Genomic DNA, 18,482 nt, shown 5'->3' on the forward strand with positions numbered 1-18,482 from the left:
CTTCTCTGCACCTTAAATTCTTCAGGCATGAAAGGAGTTCTTACTTCTCAGGGTCATTGTAAATACTAACTGACATAACTGTGTTAAATGTTTGACTGCCACGTGCCCAAAGAGATCACTCAATTAACAGTCAAATACTCCTGTGTCTCCAGGATGTAGTAGGGGTCTTCTCCCCGAGGAAAGGAAGCTTAGATGATTTCATCTTATTTTATGTTACTTTATATCACGTGGGCACTGAAAGCTGGATCCTTACTTGACTTTACTAAAGAATTATTGATATTTTGATTTCAAAAGGGATATACCACATATATATATATATACCACATCTACTTCTCAGGTCTTAGGTTTAAACAATTTTGTCTGACCCTTAATTCTAAGGTAACTGTACTTTCGATGGCCTGTCCTGCCTTTCCCTCATGCATATAGGAGGCTAACGCCCACTTTTTCAGGGCATTTTATTATTGGTTGGACTGTGGCTCTGCTACTTAGGGACTGCAAGCCGGCAACCCACGCTGCCTGGTTCCCTGTCTACACCTGTTACCTGGTGTACTATTTACAAAGATACTTTTCACTCTTAAATTTTTGGGTTTGAACAGTGATCTAAGAGGAGCTTCTCTGTATTTTATTCCCATCCTAAACTCAATTGGCAAATAATTGCAGTCAATTAGAGAAACACTGTCTTGGGAAGGACTGGGTATGTGAATGAGAGAGAGATGCAAATAAACAAGATTGAGGGTCATTCTCTAAGCATTGTCCTCAGGATCTCTTCTGGAAAAAGTAATTTTTTGAGGTTATTTACTGTCTGTATTTTTAGATTTTGAAAAACCTAGCTTTCAGGCATTGTTGGCCAACCCAACTGACTATTGGGTTGGCCAAAAGGCTCTTTTGGCTTTTTTCCTGAGATGTAATGGAAAAACCCAAATAAACTTTTTGGCCAACCCAATACTCTGACATGAAATTCCTGGTGGTTCATATATGTCTTTTGCATGGGGCTTTAGCAATTGCATAGATAACTGCTCCTCTCTGATACACCTGCTATTCCCATTTCTCCAAGTGAGCTGTGTATTACACCATGTGGCTTATATTTAAATTCAGTACCATCAGTAGCAGCCAGAAACTTTGTATTACTCTTACTGAGTCATACTGGTTCATGTTCATCAGAAAAGACTGATATTTAAAGGAACCAAATCCTTTTGTAAATGGAGAGTCCTTCTACTGGTATGAATGAACATTGCTTACACATCAGAATTCGACTTAAAAATTTTTTTAAATTTAGAGCATACTTTTACCGTCATACTTAAATGGCTCACTCACTAGCTCAGGGCCTAAGATGGCATTAGATCTTGGATGGCTCATAACCAACTGTTCTGATACATGGTTTCCATATCCTAGCAACTTAAGTACTCCATCCAATTCTATCAGTTCCACAGTGTCTAAGATTCTTGTGTTTTTTTTCTAAATTATTCAGGAAATAAGTGCTGCCTACAAAGGAAGAATAACATCTCACTGATATCTGAGAGAATGACAATTACCACATTATCTATAATTTAGGTTTCTTGATACCCTCCTTGGTCACAGGGAACAGAGAAAGGCAAAAACTCAGTTTAGGGGTGTGAGGAAGAACCAAGCCTGCTACTTTAATATCTTCTCCTTTGCAGAGTTCCAAAATGTACCTAAAAATCAAGTGTTAGCATTTTTATGTATAAGCAGACACACACACATATAGCAAACACACACACACACACACACACGCGCGCACACACACACACACACACACACACACACAGTAGGACACTGTACCTTAGCTCCAGACAATCAGATTTATAAATCTCAGCTAGTGTCTAAGGATATAAATTTTTAATAAGAATCCTAGAAATCTGTGGCACCATTTTTGAGTTAGGGAAATTTTTGAAAGCTAGGAGCTATGCCAACCAATTGGTTATGGTGTCCTTGAGGGCTGTGTTGAGAAGCATCCTCAGGCTGGACACATGCGCAGTAAGAAAGAGTATAAATAATGACTGCAGTGATGACTAAATTCAGTGACTCAATACTGTGAGCTCCAATTTTTAACGAGATTCTGTGCCTCAAGATTCAGAGCTGAAAAGAACAGGCAGATGGCTCCCTAGGGTGCTCAGTCAGGAAGTTCTGGGCCTTGTACTTGGCAACTACACAGTAAGGCAGTGGTTCTAACTGGATGCTTCTGTTCTACTGTCTCTCCCTGCAGAGGTGAGACAGTGTCTGCAGACAATTCTGATGGTCAGTGTATCAGCCAGGAGTGGGAAGTACTTTTGGCATCTGGTGGATAGAGGTCAAGGATGCAAGTAAGCATTCTACCATGCCCAGGCCAGCCCTTCACCACACGGGATGATCAGGTCCAAGTTCTCAGCCAGTTCCAAGTTGAGAAACTCTGATCTAACGCTCCCTCAGGGCCAGGACTTAAGGGAAAAGCCAGAGAGGTCCCTCACTCCAAAACAATTTCTATGTCCCTCCATTAGTGGGGCAACCAGAGCTTCCTCTGTGAGCCAGCACTCAGATTCATTTCCACAGCACAGAGGGGAACTTGGGAGAAAGATCCCCAAGGTGAACCAAGGGAAATAGAGCAGCATCCTGGGCCTGGAGCCGAGACGTCGGGCTGGTGGCCATAGGCTCCGTGAGGCTCTGCTTTCCTTGTTCAGCTTGAGGGCACTGGGGTAGAGTTTCTAGTAGGTGTTGACCCTCAGATAGTTCCTCCCCATCGTTTACTATACATCCTGGTGAGAGAACTCTGAGCCAATCAGAAGGTAGTGCTTTGAGTTTCTACAGATCTTGGTCTTACAATACAGTGCAAAAAGTCTTTGGGCAATTCATAACTCACCAAAGGAGTCCTGGGCCAAATGCTAGATCCTAATTCCAGCTCTGCTACTTCTAAACACTGAGAACTTAGCCACAAACAGCTCTTCTCTGAAATAGGGATGACTTCACTAGGCTAAAGTGTGTGAAAACCTTTTGAAAATTGCAATTAATCATACAAATTCAAATACTACTTATACGATAAAATTAACACTCTTTCAACCACATTCAAAAGAAATATAATGAGTACTAACTGTGGTCAAGATTTTCTACTAAGCCAGATCTTCTTTTAAAAGCATGGTCTCAAAATGAACTGGGTATCAGAATCACCTGGGGAGCTTGCTTAAACACCAGGGCCCCACCCTCAGAGTTTCTGATTCAGTAGGTGGGGACAGGGCCCAGGAGTCTGCATTTCTATCACGTTCCTGATGCTGCTGGCCTGGGGACCACACACGTTGAGAACCAAATGGTTCTAAAGCATCCTCTGGCTGCTGCTGGGTTGGCCAAAAAGTTCATTTGGGTTTTTCCATAACCGTGTATGGAAAAGCTTGCACAAACTCTTTGGCCAACCCAATACTTCTACGTGAGCATAGTCAGTCTCAGGATTGAGTCAGCTTAGAACACCTACTCAGGCTAAAGTCAAGGATCCCATGCCTGGCTGCCCATCTGAATCACCTGTGGAGCTTCTTGGTACTATTTTTAACCTGGATACCTGGCTCTCCCACCCATCCCACTGCACTGGGGTCTTAGGAGAGAGAAGTCTAGGCATGTGCATTTTGCAAAATGACACCAGAGCATCTGATCATGACAAACAGCAACAACTGGATGATACATACTTCCTGTGAAATGCTGAGTTAAGTCTTCCACAGCATTATTTCATTTGATCTTCCCAACAACCTAATGAGAAGACCTCTGTTATCATCCCAACTTTACAGTCAGGGATCAGTCACCTTTTTGAGGTAGTACATCTAGTCAGTGGTAGAGCTGGGACTTAAAGTCAATCAGGCTCCAGAGAACAAGCTCTTAACCACTAAGTCTCCAGACTCCCCTATTTTGTATCAAACCTTGTGAACCAATGAGCCAGTGCTTTGAACATGAGGGAGAAACTGAGAAAGAAAGTACTGAAACAACCTATATTACAATAGTGCAAGCTCTTGAAATCATCTCTTGGAACCATTTATGTAAGAATACCTTCACTTTCAGCTACTGTTACTTTATTAAAATGTCATCAGATAAAAACAAAACACTTTTTTGGCATCAAACAAAACCCTGGTGATAAAGACAGCGAGATTTATCATTAGGAGTGGACTGGATGCTATTAGGGAGAAGACAGTGAAGTTGGCAGGGGGAGTGGGGCTTGTGGGATGTGGAAGAACAATCCCATGGCACCCCCTCCAATTACCACCGCATCTCATCACAACCACAGAAGCATGCAAATGGAAATGCCAACACTTCCAAGATCCTCTCAAAGCATATGACATTCATGCCAACCAACACGATGACCTTGTCTGCCTGAGTGGCTGGTAATGCACTTTCTTACTTCTGGCTGTGAGCACAAGGACACTGATACACTCGGTAGGGGTTGCTCTCTGCTGAACTTGAGTGTTAGAACCACACAGTATTGCCGTAAGAATTAAAGCTGAGGAGAGACCCTAGACATCATCAAGTCTGCCCATTCCTTTTTTTTTTTTTTTTTTTTTTAAGGGAAACTTACACTCAGCAGAGGAAAACAACCTCAAGTCTATAAAGTCTTAGGGGCAGAATTCAAGGCAGGACCCAGCTCACCTGGCTCTCAGTTTAGGGCTCTTTAAACAGCCTCTTTAAAGGTAGAACTTGACTTTTCTCCCCTACTTTCCCTTGATATATTATTTTATTGGTGATCACTGGGGGACAATCTGAACTATCAGACAATAAGCTACCAAGTATATTTCAGAAAGCAAGGAGAGAAAAGAAATCTTTCTTGGCAAAGAAATATCGATTAATATGTGTATCCACTGTCATGTTCTCTTTGTATTAATGTTTGTCTCTTTAAAAGACTCCATAAGAGATGCTTGGAAATTTGATATTTTGAATAGTTCTTCTCTGTCCCTCTCTTGATAATCACATTCTGTACCAACTTAAAATGATGCCAGTAGACAAAAATTGCCCAGGGAGAACTTACCAGAGTGTAAGCTCTTAAAGACCAAGGTTAAAACTTTTTGAGGTTGAGCTACAAATTTACAACCAGCACTAACCTTTTCATAGCATGACCTGGCTCCTGAAGAGTTGATGGTTTAAGGCCTTATTGGCCTTGAGGGTAGAATAAGTGAGCTTTTACTGTCTGTACCCAATTGCAAATGGCATATAACGTTCATTAGTTTATAAATTCTTATATGCCATTTGTGATTGGCTACAGGCAGTAAAAGCACAATTTTTCTGTCCTCAAGGCCAGTGAGTATGGTCTTCAGCCATCCCCCCTCCAGGAGATAGATCATGGTATGAAAAGTTTCGTATCACTTTGTTGTACAACAGAGACTAATATAACTTTGTAAAGCAATTATACTCCAATATAAAAAACATTTTTTTTTTTTCAAAAGAGAGAGAAGAAAAGAATGCACAGAGTCAGCCCCCAGGTACTGTAGAGGAGAAGCGCGGCGTGCTGCCGGGCTGAGCGGGATTTGACATTCTCTGTGGCCGTCTTCTCTCGCAGGGCACGTGCACATCACAGACTTCAACATCGCCGCAGTGCTGCCCGGGGAGATGCGGATCACCACTGTGGCCGGCACCAAGCCTTACATGGGTAAGGGCCCCCCGAGCCGCCAGGGCCACTGAGAGCAGAGCTTTGTCATTCCTGTGGACACCATGTACTGGAGGTCCAGTCATCTGTAGGGCCTTGCAGCTAAGACTGACAAGTCCCTCTCTGACTTTACCTGGAGAGCTTCTGATTTCTCAGGTCTGAGGTGAACCTCAGGAATCTCCTTTTAGCAAGCATCCAGTCCGATCTTGATTCAGGAGGGTGCCATGGACCACCTGTAAAAAACGTTAGTTTATGAGTTATTAAGGACAGTTTCTACCTATTTCCTGATGACAAGTGTTAATAGTTCATTCAGTAAATACCTACTCATTGCCTCTGTGTTCTTAGCACTGTTTTAGGTGCCGGTGATCCTGTAGGGAGCAAAACAGACAAGGTCTCCAACCCTTGGGGCTCACCTTCTAGTGAGAGAATTTTTTTTAAAAAAACAATCAAATAGAGAAGGTACAGCAATAAGTGGGATGGTAATAAATGATATAAGTATTATTATAACCATGATTTACATACTCCTGCATAAGGATGTAAGTTCACAAGTTACCTTCACGTTATAATTTTGGTTTTAGGCTTATCATTGCAATAATACTATGAGCAGTTTGCAGGCAAAATATTTGAACTTGAAATTAAAGGCAAGAACATTGCCACCTTCTTTCAATATTTCATTGTCTTACTTGCAGAACTAAAGAGAGAGGAAAAACAAGTTATCTGTGGGGGAAAATGAGCCTGATTTTATGTGATATTTGAACACTTGCAGATTTCCTGGCTTCCAATTATCTGTGGGGGTAATAAGTCTCTTTTGTCACTTTAAAAATAATGGACACACACAATACAGTCTATTTTCTGCCCCAAATTCACAGTACTCAAATGATAAAAAGGAATCTCCAAGCCTGCTGGTCTGAGTTTATTCCCCAGGTTTCCTGGATTTCCATATTAAGGGCTATTTTGTGGAAGCCAAATCAGAAAATGTGCATCTGGGTTTTCTAGGCCTGGTTTCCATGGTGAGAGGAGTAAAGGAAGATGATCTTTCTTTTCTCTCCCCAGTGATTTTAAATACAATACCCGTATAATTTGATTCTCCTCAAAATTGGCATTTCCAGTCTTTTTCACCGCATAGAGCTAAGAAAATGGAATCCAGTCAAGTTTCTCTGCCCTCTCTACCCTCATCCTTATAATTAACAATTACCAATATTTATTGAAAGCCTTCTAGGGATCAGACAATGTGTTAAATGCTTTGCATTCATTGACTCATTTATTTTTCTCAACAACCCTGTGAGGCAAACTGTAATTATCATCATTTTACAATGAGGTGAAAAAGAAATAATTTGCTCAAGATCACATGGCTAATAATTGAAAAAGCCTACATTTAAAGCAAGCTCTTTTTGACTTCAGAAAATCAAGCTTCTCCCTAAAAGAGAGAGAGAGCGATTTAAAAATATATGTATGTAAGATTCTTAAATGGTTGTAAGCCAAATGAGGTAGGCCAAGCTTAAGCTCTTAGAAATATTTCTAGTTGTATTTTTAAAAATGAATATCTGACTGTCAGCACTTATATCTTCATCCAGAAGTTGTTCTTGCCTTTGATTTTTGGATGGGAATCTTTCTAAGAGATATCAGAGGTAGAAGTCTGCTTTCTTTTTTTGAAAGTTATGTTCCCAATAATTTGGTAATATCTACCTAACAGATATTCACCAGCTCTCTTTTTAAAGTGTTTTTGATAATTAGCAACGAAGCAGAAAGAAACAAATTCTAAAAAGAAAGAAAACTAGGATGAAATACTGAATGAAGTTTATAGGAATATACAACATGTTCTAATGTAAGATGCTAAACATATTATACAGCAGGTCCTCAGCTCTGACAATAAGACTATGGACCACCTGCCAGTTCTTAAGCACCTTCACCCAAAAAGGAAGTTTTGCTTTTTGAATTCATCATCTTCTACTTAGCTTAACCAATTAAAATATTCATGTTCATCATAAACTAAGTATTTTTATGTACTAGCATCTATATTCTGTGACTTTAATCAATAAATCTTAATTATTATAGCTTTATAATACAGTTTAACAGATGCAAGTCCCTTTATCCTTTTTTCAGAAGACCTTTATTATTCACATATTTTACAGAGGAAATTTAGAATCGTTTTCATAAATTCCATGAATTATTTCTGTTGCACTAAATTTATATATTAGTTTTGGACCCTTTCTTCAGGTCCTGACCAGAATGTACTGTCCAGTTGCTTTAAAATCTGAAAAGTAAACCAAATAATGGAGATCCAGATAGCTAATAAATGTATTAAAATGTGGGCAAGCTTATTAGTAATCAGGAGAATGCCAATTTAAACCACAGGGGAAGACCATTACATACTCACTAGATTGGAAAATGTCACAAGGTTAGTTAATGCCAAGTGTGGATAAGAAGGTTGAGCAAAGTGAAGTCTCATGTGTTGCTGGTCAGAATATTAATTGGTACAACCACCATGGTAAATAGTTTGATGCTGTCTAGTGTGTGTGACGGAGAAGGCAATGGCAGCCCACTCCAGTACTCCTGCCTGGAAAATCCCATGGACAGAGGAGCCTGGTAGGCTGCAGTCCATGGGGTCGCAAAGGGTTGGACAGGACTGAGCGACTTCCCTTTCCCTTTTCACTTTCAAGCACTGGAGAAGGAAATGGCAACCCGCTCCAGTGTTCTTGCCTGGAAAATCCCAGGGACGGCGGAGCCTGGTGGGCTGCCGTCTACGGGGTCGCACAGAGTCGGACACGACTGAAGCGACTTAGCAGCAGCAGCAGCATGTGTGAAGATGAGGAGCCCATCCCCAGCATTTCCCCTCCCAGAAATGTAACCTAAAGATATGCAGACTTAGAAGGGTCTTACATGCACAGGAATATTCATGAGAGCCTTGTTCGAAATAGCCCAAATTGAAAACCCAAATGGCTATTAACAGTAGGAAACAGGTAAATTACAATGTATTTGTATAGCTTTGAATGTGAACAAACTATGTGCAGCAAGTTGGAGAAGTTTTATCCACATAATGTTGAACAAGAAGAAAACAAGGAGTGGGATTGAACACACATACACAAAACACACATACTCATGTTATTTATGCATATATGTTATACATACATCTCTTATATAGACATACAAACATAACATCTATGTAACATATATATTACTAAAATAGGGAAAACTTAAGTTGCTGCTTAGAAATGCATAACCAGAGAGTCAATCTATGTAGAAAGGCAAGAAGAAAATTACCAACAGAAATTCAGGGCAGTGGTTGCTTCTATGTTTGTAAACAGAACAGGACCCAATGATGGGGTCAAGATTCTATGTTGTAAGTTTACATGGTCATTTGGTTATAACTGCTTATTAAATTCTGCTTTTGTGTTTTATTTACTTTTCTGGAGATATGGAAATATTTTAAAAAACAAACAAAATACTCAATGGTTTTTTTTTTTTAAGGAAACAGTCCTTCTCCACCTCTATTTGTATCACCTCAGAGATGGAACATTTGATGGAAGCCCTCAGCGTCTCCCTGCTCTGGCTTTTCAGCATTTTGAGGGTTCAAAGAATTACCTATCCGTTATGCTTTTGTGGAGAAGGAAATGGCAACCCACTCCAGTATTCTTACCTGGAAAATCCCATGGACGGAAGAGCCTGGCGAGCTATGGTCCATTGGGTCGCAAAGAGTTGGACACGGCTGAGGAACAACATGCTTTCATACACTGCCCTTTGTTCTTAACGTTCTTCCCAAATTCCTCAATGCCTAGCCTATTGTGAATATTTATTGAATGAATAAATGCATTTTCAAATGTCTTCATGCTGGGATACAGTGTAAGTAGGAGAGGATTCTACTCATAAAAACTTCAAGGGTGGTCCAAGACAAGAGAAAACACAGCTTTTATAGATGTTTATTCTGTTAGATATTTTCTTAGCACAATGGTCTGTTTATGTCTCAAAGTTCTCTGCAGCTTCTCTGAGACATCGATCACCTGTCACCTGGTGGGACCACGTCTGATGACTTGCTATGAGATAATGATAAGGGAGAGCAGAGTTATAGTCCACTCCATCCAGTCTGTGGGGGCACTGTGGGGTCGGGGCCATTATCTGCCAACTTGTGTGGGGAGTTGTGACTTGCAGAAAGAATGCAGTGATGCATGAAATGTGAATTCACCAGGGGATGAAGCCTACTTAGTTCTGCTAAGGGCTTTTACAGTCAGTATCATTCCTCTCTAACTGGATGTCGCCCACAGGATTTTACTTGAAATTGAGTGCACCGGGGCAAACCCATGTGCATGTCCCACATCACACCAATTTTCCTTTGCATCCTACTACCGGAAGCTTGGGTCAAGTGTGAAGCTTTTGGCTAGCTAAAATTTCCAGTGTTAACAGATGTTTGTCCCTCTAGAAGAGTATCTAATTTTTTGAGAACTTCCCAGGTACCAGACACTGTGCCGAGATTTTGGCAGCCATTAGCTCGTTTAGTTTCTCACCTCTATAAGAACTGCCTTCTCATGATTCTGCTGCTGATTCTGATGCTCAGCCCACTAACTCAATTAAGGTCACAGTAAGTGGTGAAAGCAGATTTTGAGCCCAGACAGCCTGTTTTCACAGCTAAAGTTTGCAAACAGTGCTTGATTGACTGATTGATTCAGTATTGTTCATTCATTTAGCAAGTTTCTATTGAGTGACTCTAAATGGCAGGTTCAGTACTGGACAAGCAAGCAGAGACCTATCCTTGCTTTCTACATCATTCTCCCCACTCCATCCTTCAGAAGTTAGGTCTATTCTTAGAAGAGTGGGTAGAAGGTTCTCAGCATGTTAGAGAACATGTACTTGGAGATATCCACTGGAATAAGGTTGACTGAGGTTCTGCCTTCCACTGGAGTCAATTGAAAGAATTGTTAGAGAAATGGAAATCAAAGCTACAATGAGGTACCACTTCACACCGATCAGAATGGCCATCATTAAAAAGTCTACCAATAGCAAATGCTGAGAGGGTGTGCACAAAGGGGAACCCTCCTACACTGTTGGTAGGAACATAAATTAGTGCAGCCACTATGGAAAACAGTATGGAGATCTCTTTAAAAACTAACAATAGAATTACCATATGATCCAGCAATCCCACTCACGGGCATATATCCAGAGAAAACTAATTCAAAAAGATAAGTGCACCCCTATGTTCATAGCGGCACTATTCACAATAGCCAAGACATGGAAACAGATGAATGGATAAAGAAGATGTGGTACATATATAAAATGGAATATTACTCAGCCATTAAAAAGAATGCAATAATGCCATTTGCAGGAACATGAATGGGCCCAGAGATTATCACACTAGGTGAAGTAAGTCAGAAAGACAAATACCATGTGATATCACTTATATGTGGAATCTAAAATATGACACAAATGAACCTATCTATGAAAGAGGAACAAAATCAGGGACATAGAGAATAGACTGATAGTTGCCAAGGGGGAGATGTGGTGAGGGGAATGGATTGGGAGTTTGAGATTATCAGATGCAAACTGGTAAATATAGAATGGATAAACAACTGGTAGCTCTGCTGGGAAAGAATCTAACTACGATGCAGGAGACCCCAGTTCAATTCCTGAGTCAGGAAGTTCCCCTGGAGAAGGGACAGGCTACCCAGTCCAGTATTCTTGGGCTGCCCTGGTGGCTCAGACAGGAAAGACTCTGCCTGCACTGCCAGACACCTGGGTTCGATCCCTGGGCTGGGAAGATCCCCTGGAGGAGGACATGGCAGCCCATTCCTGTATCCTTGCCTGGAGAATCCCCATAGACAGAGTAACTTGATGGGCTACAGCCCCTGAGGTTGCAAAGAGCAGGACACGACTGAAGCAAATAAGCACAGACAACAAGGTCCTCCTGTGTAGCACAGGGAATTATATTCAGTATCATGTGATAAATCATGATGGAAAAGAATATAAAAAATGTATATATATGTGTATGACTGAGGTGCTTTGCTGTACAGAAGTAATTAACATCGTAATTCAACTATACTTCAATTTGAAGAAAAAAGGAAGAATTATGGAACAAAGAGTCAATGCCCCACGACTGATGTAAAACCCTCTCTCTGAGTGCCTGCCCTTTCTCCTCTCCTTTATCCCCAGGATCAGGCTGCAGGTGCTGTTCTTGCCCCTTCCAGATGATTCCAAACCGGAAAATCAATCTCCTGTAGTTGGAGCCAAATTCTGAACATTGTTTGCCACAGTAATACAAATTTATGTCCTGACCACAATCCTTCCAAATCAAGACAACGAAGTAGCATCTTCTCAGCCTTCTTGCTTACAGAGTCAGCCAGACATTTGAGGCCTGATGGGATCCAGTTTTTCATAGGCACATGTTCTAAGTCAAAGAAGAATTTGTCCGTTAAGGCCTGTGCATGCCTTACTAACACGTATATATGGAATTTAGAAAGATGGTAACGATAACCCTATATGCAAAACAGAAAAAGAGACACAGATGTACAGAACAGACTTTTGGACTCTGTGGGAGAAGGCGAGGGTGGGATGTTCCGAGAGAACAGCATCGAAACATGTATATTATCTAGGGTGAAACAGATCACCAGCCCAGGTTGGATGCATGAGACAAGTGCTCGGGCCTGGTGCACTGGGAAGACCCAGAGGGATCGGGTGGAGTGGGAGGTGGGAGGGGGGATCGGGATGGGGAACACATGTAAATCCATGGCTGATTCATGTCAATGTATGACAAAAACCACTACAATATTGTAAAGTGATTAGCGTCCAACTAATAAGAATAAATGAAAAGAAAAATAAAAGGGAAAGAATGACTCAAGCAAAAAAAAAAAAAAAAAAGAACTGTGCATGCCTGTGTGTGTTGGTGATGAATGAGAAAGGCTAGAAAATTAGAAAATTTGCCTACAGTGAGCAACTTGACAACAGATGATAAACACCCTTAGAAGTGTTTATACCGGGGGAGGAGCCAAGATGGCGGAGGAGTAGGACGGAGAGACCACTTTCTCTCCTAGAAATTCATCAAAAAAATAACTGAACGCAGAGCAAACTTCACAAAACAACTTCTGATCGCTAGCTGAGGTCATCAGGCGCCCAGAAAAGCAGCCCATTGTCTTCGAAAGGAGGTAGGACAAAATATAAAAGATAAAAAGTGAAACAAAAGAGCTAAGGACGGAGATCCGTCCCGGGAAGGGACTTAATAGAGGACGTTCCCAGACACCGGGAAACCCTCGCACTGGCGGGCCTGGGGGAAGTGTTGGAATCTCAAGAGTTTGAATCTGACTGGGAGGGATAGAATAAATAAAACCCACAGATTACGAGCCTAAAAGCAACTCCCAGCAGAAAAGTACCCCAGACGCCCGCATCCGCCACCAGCAAGTGGGGGCGGAACGGAGAGGAGCGGGCGGCATTACTTGGGGCTGGATCCGGGCCTGAGCGCCCTGAGGACAATCGGAGGGAGCTTTTGTGAGTTGCCAGCTTGAACTGTGGGAGAGCAAAGAGAGAGAGAAAACTAACCGGCCCGAACACACTGCCGGCCGTTCGCAGAACAAAGGGACCGAGATTCTGGGCGACCGAAGTCCGCCGGGAGGGTCGCGGCGAAACGGAGGGCGCGGGCGCCCGACCGGCGCGGGCGGGAACTGGGGCTGGGGACGCGGAGGGCAGAGGGCGCGCACGCCCGACTGGTGCCAGCGGGGACTGAGACTGGGACCGCGCGGGGCAGAAGACGCGCCGCACCCGGGGAGAGAGCGCCCGTCAAGCGCCTGGCTGCCTGGGCTGCTCGGGCGGCGTGGGGCCGGAGTGCGGGCCCAGCTTTGTGTGCTGCGCTTTTGTGAATCGCCCGAGGGCTGGAGCCGCGCGCAGCGTGGCGCGCGCTTCAGACAGAAGAGCCTGGAGCCTGAACAGCGCAGACCGAGAAAAGAGCGCAAGCCTCTCCCGGGAGCGCCGGCCCCTCCCCGCACAGCCCCTCCCCGCACAGCCCCTCCCCGCACAGCCCCTCCCCGCACAGCCCCTCCCCGCAGCTCGACGGAACTAGCTACCTGAATAAGAATCCACCTCCGCCCCCTGTGTCAGGGCGGAAATTAGGCGCGGAAGAGAGACCTGCAACAGAACCCAAATAAAGGGAACCGCTTCAGAAGGGACCGGTGCAACAGATTAAAATCCCTGAAGAAACCACCGACTGACTACACCGGAAGGGCCTGTAGATATCGAGAAGTGTAAGCTGGAACGAGGAGCTATCTGAAGCTGAGCCGAACCCACACTGACCGCAACAGCTCCAGAGAAATTCCTAGATATATTTTTTCTTTTTCTTTTCTTTTTTTTTTTTTTTTAAGTAAGGAAAAAAAAAAAATTTTTGTTTTTCTTTTTTCTTGGTTCTCTTTTATTTTCCTTTAAAAATTCCTTATTACTCCCCCATTACTCCTTAACTTTCATAGATTTTTACGATTTTTTTTAAATTAGGCAAAACAATTTTTTTTCTTTCTTTTTTCTTTTTTTTCTTTTTCTTCTTTTTCTTCTTTTTTTCTGTTCTTTTTTCTTCTTCTCTTATACTTTCTTTTTCTTTTTCTCTTATTTCTTTTAAAGCCCTCTAGCACTCCTTTTACTGCGCCTTAATTTTCATTTTCAATCCACTATAACCTTACAGAAGAAGGGGAAAAAAAAAAAAAAAGAAGAGAAGCCCTATTTTTATACCAAACTTCATATATATTTCTAAAATTTCTTTTGTGTGTTTTGGTTTTTGTTTTTAATATAGTATTTTTAAGAGTCTAACCTCTACTCTAGATTTTTAATTTTTGTTTTTCAGTATATGATATAAATTGTGAACATTTAAGAATCCAATATTCAGCTCCCATTTTTATTCACGAATGTGTTGATTATTCTCTCCCAATCTTGACTCTGTTTTCTACCTCAGAACACCTCTATTTCCTCCTTTCCCCTTCTCTTCCCAATCCAATTCTGTGAATCTTTGTGGGTGTCTGGGCTACGGAGAACACTCTGGGATCAGACAACTTCGTAGATCTGTCTCTCTCCTCTTGAGTCCCCCTCTTTCTCCTCCTGCCCATCTCTATCTCCCTCCTCCCTCTCCACTTCTCCATGTAACTCGGTGAACCTCTCTGGGTATCCCTAACGGGGGAGAAACTTTCCACCATTAACATAGAAGTTTTATTATCAGTGCTGTATAGTTGGAGAAGTCCTGAGACTACAGGAAGAATAAAACTGAAATCCAGAAGCAGGAGACTTAAGCCCAAAACCTGAGAACAACAGAAAACTCCTGACTACATGGATCTTTAAGTAATAAGTGACCGTACAAAAGCCTCCATACCTGCACCGAAACCAACCACCACCCAAGAGCCAATAAGTTTTAGAGCACGACATACCACGCAAATTCTCCAGCAACGCAGGAACATTGCCCTGAACGTCAACATACAGACAGCCCAAGGTCACACCTAACACACAGACCCATCTCAAAACTCATTACTGGGCACTCCATTGCTATCCAAAGAGAAGAAATCAAGATCCGCACACCAGAACACTAACGCAAGCTTCGCTAATCAGGAAACCTTGACAAGCCAATCGTCTAACCCCACCCACTGGGTAAAACCTCCACAATAAAAGGAACCACAGACCTGCAGAATACAGAAAGCCCACTCCAGACACAGCAATCTAAACAAGATGAAAAGGCAGAGAAATACCCAACAGGTAAAGGAACATGAAAAAAGCCCACCAAGTCAAACAAAAGAGGAGGAGATAGGGAATCTACCTGAAAAAGAATTTAGAATAATGATAATAAAAATGATCCAAAATCTTGAAAGCAAAATGGAGGTACAGATAAATAGCCTGGAGACAAAGATTGAAAAGATGCAAGAAATGTTTAATAAAGATCTAGAAGAAATAAAAAAGAGTCAATTAAAAATGAATAATGCAATGAATGAGATCAAAAACACTCTGGAGGGAACCAAGAGTAGAATAACGGAGACAGAAGATAGGATAAGTGAGGTAGAAGATAAAATGGTGGAAATAAATGAAGCAGAGAGGAAAAAAGAAAAAAGGATCAAAAGAAATGAGGACAACCTCAGGGACCTCTGGGACAATGTGAAACGCCCCAACATTCGAATCATAGGAGTCCCAGAAGAAGAAGACAAAAAGAAAGGCCATGAGAAAATACTCGAGGAGATAATAGCTGAGAACTTCCCTAAAATGGGGAAGGAAATAGCCACCCAAGTCCAAGAAACCCAGAGAGTCCCAAACAGGATAAACCCAAGGCGAAACACACCAAGACACATATTAATCAAATTAACAAAGATCAAACACAAAGAACAAATACTAAAAGCAGCAAGGGAGAAACAACAAATAACACACAAAGGGATTCCTATAAGGATAACAGCTGATCTATCAATAGAAACCCTCCAGGCCAGAAGGGAATGGCAGGACATACTGAAAGTAATGAAAGAGAATAACCTACAACCTAGATTACTGTACCCAGCAAGGATCTCATTCAGATATGAAGGAGAATTCAAAAGCTTTACAGACAAGCAAAAGCTGAGAGAATTCAGCACCACCAAACCAGCTCTTCAACAAATGCTAAAGGATCTTCTCTAGACAGGAAATGCAGAAAGGTTGTATAAACGTGAACCCAAAACAACAAAGTAAATGACAACGGGACCACACCTATCAATAATTACCTTAAATGTAAATGGGTTGAATGCCCCAACCAAAAGACAAAGATTGGCTGAATGGATACAAAAACAAGACCCCTATATATGCTGTCTACAAGAGACCCACCTCAAAACAAGGGACACATACAGACTGAAAGTGAAGGGCTGGAAAAAAATATTTCACGCAAACGGAGACCAAAAGAAAGCAGGAGTCGCAATACTCATATCAGATAAAATAGACCTCCAAATAAAGGATGTGAAAAGAGACAAAGAAGGACACTACATAATGATCAAAGGATCAATCCAAGAAGAAGATATAACAATTATAAATATATATGCACCCAACATAGGAGCACCGCAATATGTACGGCAAACACTAACGAGTATGAAAGAGGAAATTAATAGTAACACAATAATAGTGGGAGACTTTAATACCCCACTCACAACCATGGATAGATCAACTAAACAGAAAATCAACAAGGAAACACAAACCTTAAATGATACAATGGACCAGCTAGACCTAATTGATATCTATAGGACATTTCACCCCAAAACAATCAACTTCACCTTTTTCTCAAGTGCACACGGAACCTTCTCCAGAATAGATCACATCCTGGGCCATAAATCTGGTCTTGGAAAATTCAAAAAAATTGAAATCATTCCAGTCATCTTTTCTGACCACAGTGCAGTAAGATTAGATCTCAATTACAGGAAAAAAATTGTTAAAAATTCTAACATATGGAGGCTAAATAACACGCTTCTGAATAACCAACAAATCATAGAAGAAATCAAAAAAGAAATCAAAGTATGTATAGAAATAAATGAAAATGAAAACACAACAACCCAAAACCTATGGGACACTGTAAAAGCAGTGCTAAGGGGAAGGTTCATAGCATTACAGGCACACATCAAGAAACAAGAAAAAAGCCAAATAAATAACCTAACTCTACACCTAAAGCAATTAGAGAAGGAAGAAATGAAGAACCCCAGGGTTAGCAGAAGGAAAGAAATCTTAAAAATTAGGGCAGAAATAAATGCGAAAGAAACTAAAGAGACCATAGCAAAAATCAACAAAGCTAAAAGCTGGTTTTTTGAAAAAATAAACAAAATTGACAAACCATTAGCAAGACTCATTAAGAAACAAAGAGAGAAGAACCAAATTAACAAAATAAGAAATGAAAAGGGTGAGATCACAACAGACAACACTGAAATCCAAAGGATCATAAGAGACTACTACCAGCAGCTCTATGCCAATAAAATGGACAACTTGGATGAAATGGACAAATTCTTAGAAAAGTATAACTTTCCAAAACTGAAGCAGGAAGAAATAGAAGATCTTAACAGAGTCATCACAAGCAAGGAAATCGAAACTGTAATCAGAAATCTTCCAGCAAACAAAAGCCCAGGACCAGATGGCTTCACAGCTGAATTCTACCAAAAATTTAGAGAAGAGCTAACACCTATCTTACTCAAACTCTTCCAGAAAATTGCAGAAGAAGGTAAACTTCCAAACTCATTCTATGAGGCCACCATCACCCTAATTCCAAAACCAGACAAAGATGCCACAAAAAAAGAAAACTACAGGCCAATATCACTGATGAACATAGATGCAAAAATCCTTAACAAAATTCTAGCAAACAGAATCCAACAACATATTAAAAAAATCATACACCATGACCAAGTGGGCTTTATCCCAGGAATGCAAGGATTCTTTAATATCCGCAAATCAATCAACGTAATACACCACATTAACAAATTGAAAGATAAAAACCATATGATTATCTCAATAGATGCAGAGAAAGCCTTTGACAAAATTCAACACTCATTTATGATTAAAACTCTCCAGAAAGCAGGAATAGAAGGAACATACCTCAACATAATAAAAGCTATATATGACAAACCCACAGCAAGCATCACCCTCAATGGTGAAAAATTGAAAGCATTTCCTCTGAAATCAGGAACAAGACAAGGATGCCCACTCTCACCACTACTATTCAACATAGTGTTGGAAGTTTTGGCCACAGCAATCAGAGCAGAAAAAGACATAAAAGGAATCCAGATAGGAAAAGAAGAAGTGAAACTCTCGCTGTTTGCAGATGACATGATCCTCTACATAGAAAACCCTAAAGACTCTTCCAGAAAATTACTAGAGCTAATCAATGAATATAGTAAAGTTGCAGGATATAAAATTAACACACAGAAATCCCTTGCATTCCTATACA

At 41.2% G+C, this 18,482-nt stretch overlaps 1 protein-coding gene across 2 annotated transcripts in view; it reads left to right on the top strand.

Annotated features, from left to right (window-relative positions):
• Window positions 1–18,482, top strand: part of STK32A (serine/threonine kinase 32A) — a 145,016-nt gene that overhangs the window by 99,832 nt on the left and 26,702 nt on the right. For both annotated transcript variants that reach the window (XM_065918856.1, XM_065918857.1), the window contains exon 7: window positions 5,519–5,608. In XM_065918856.1, coding sequence (XP_065774928.1) covers window positions 5,519–5,608 — 90 coding nt within the window. The remainder of the gene's footprint in view (window positions 1–5,518; window positions 5,609–18,482) is intronic.

The sequence above is a fragment of the Muntiacus reevesi genome, chromosome 1, assembly GCF_963930625.1.
Source record: "Muntiacus reevesi chromosome 1, mMunRee1.1, whole genome shotgun sequence".
Lineage (NCBI taxonomy): Eukaryota > Metazoa > Chordata > Mammalia > Artiodactyla > Cervidae > Muntiacus > Muntiacus reevesi.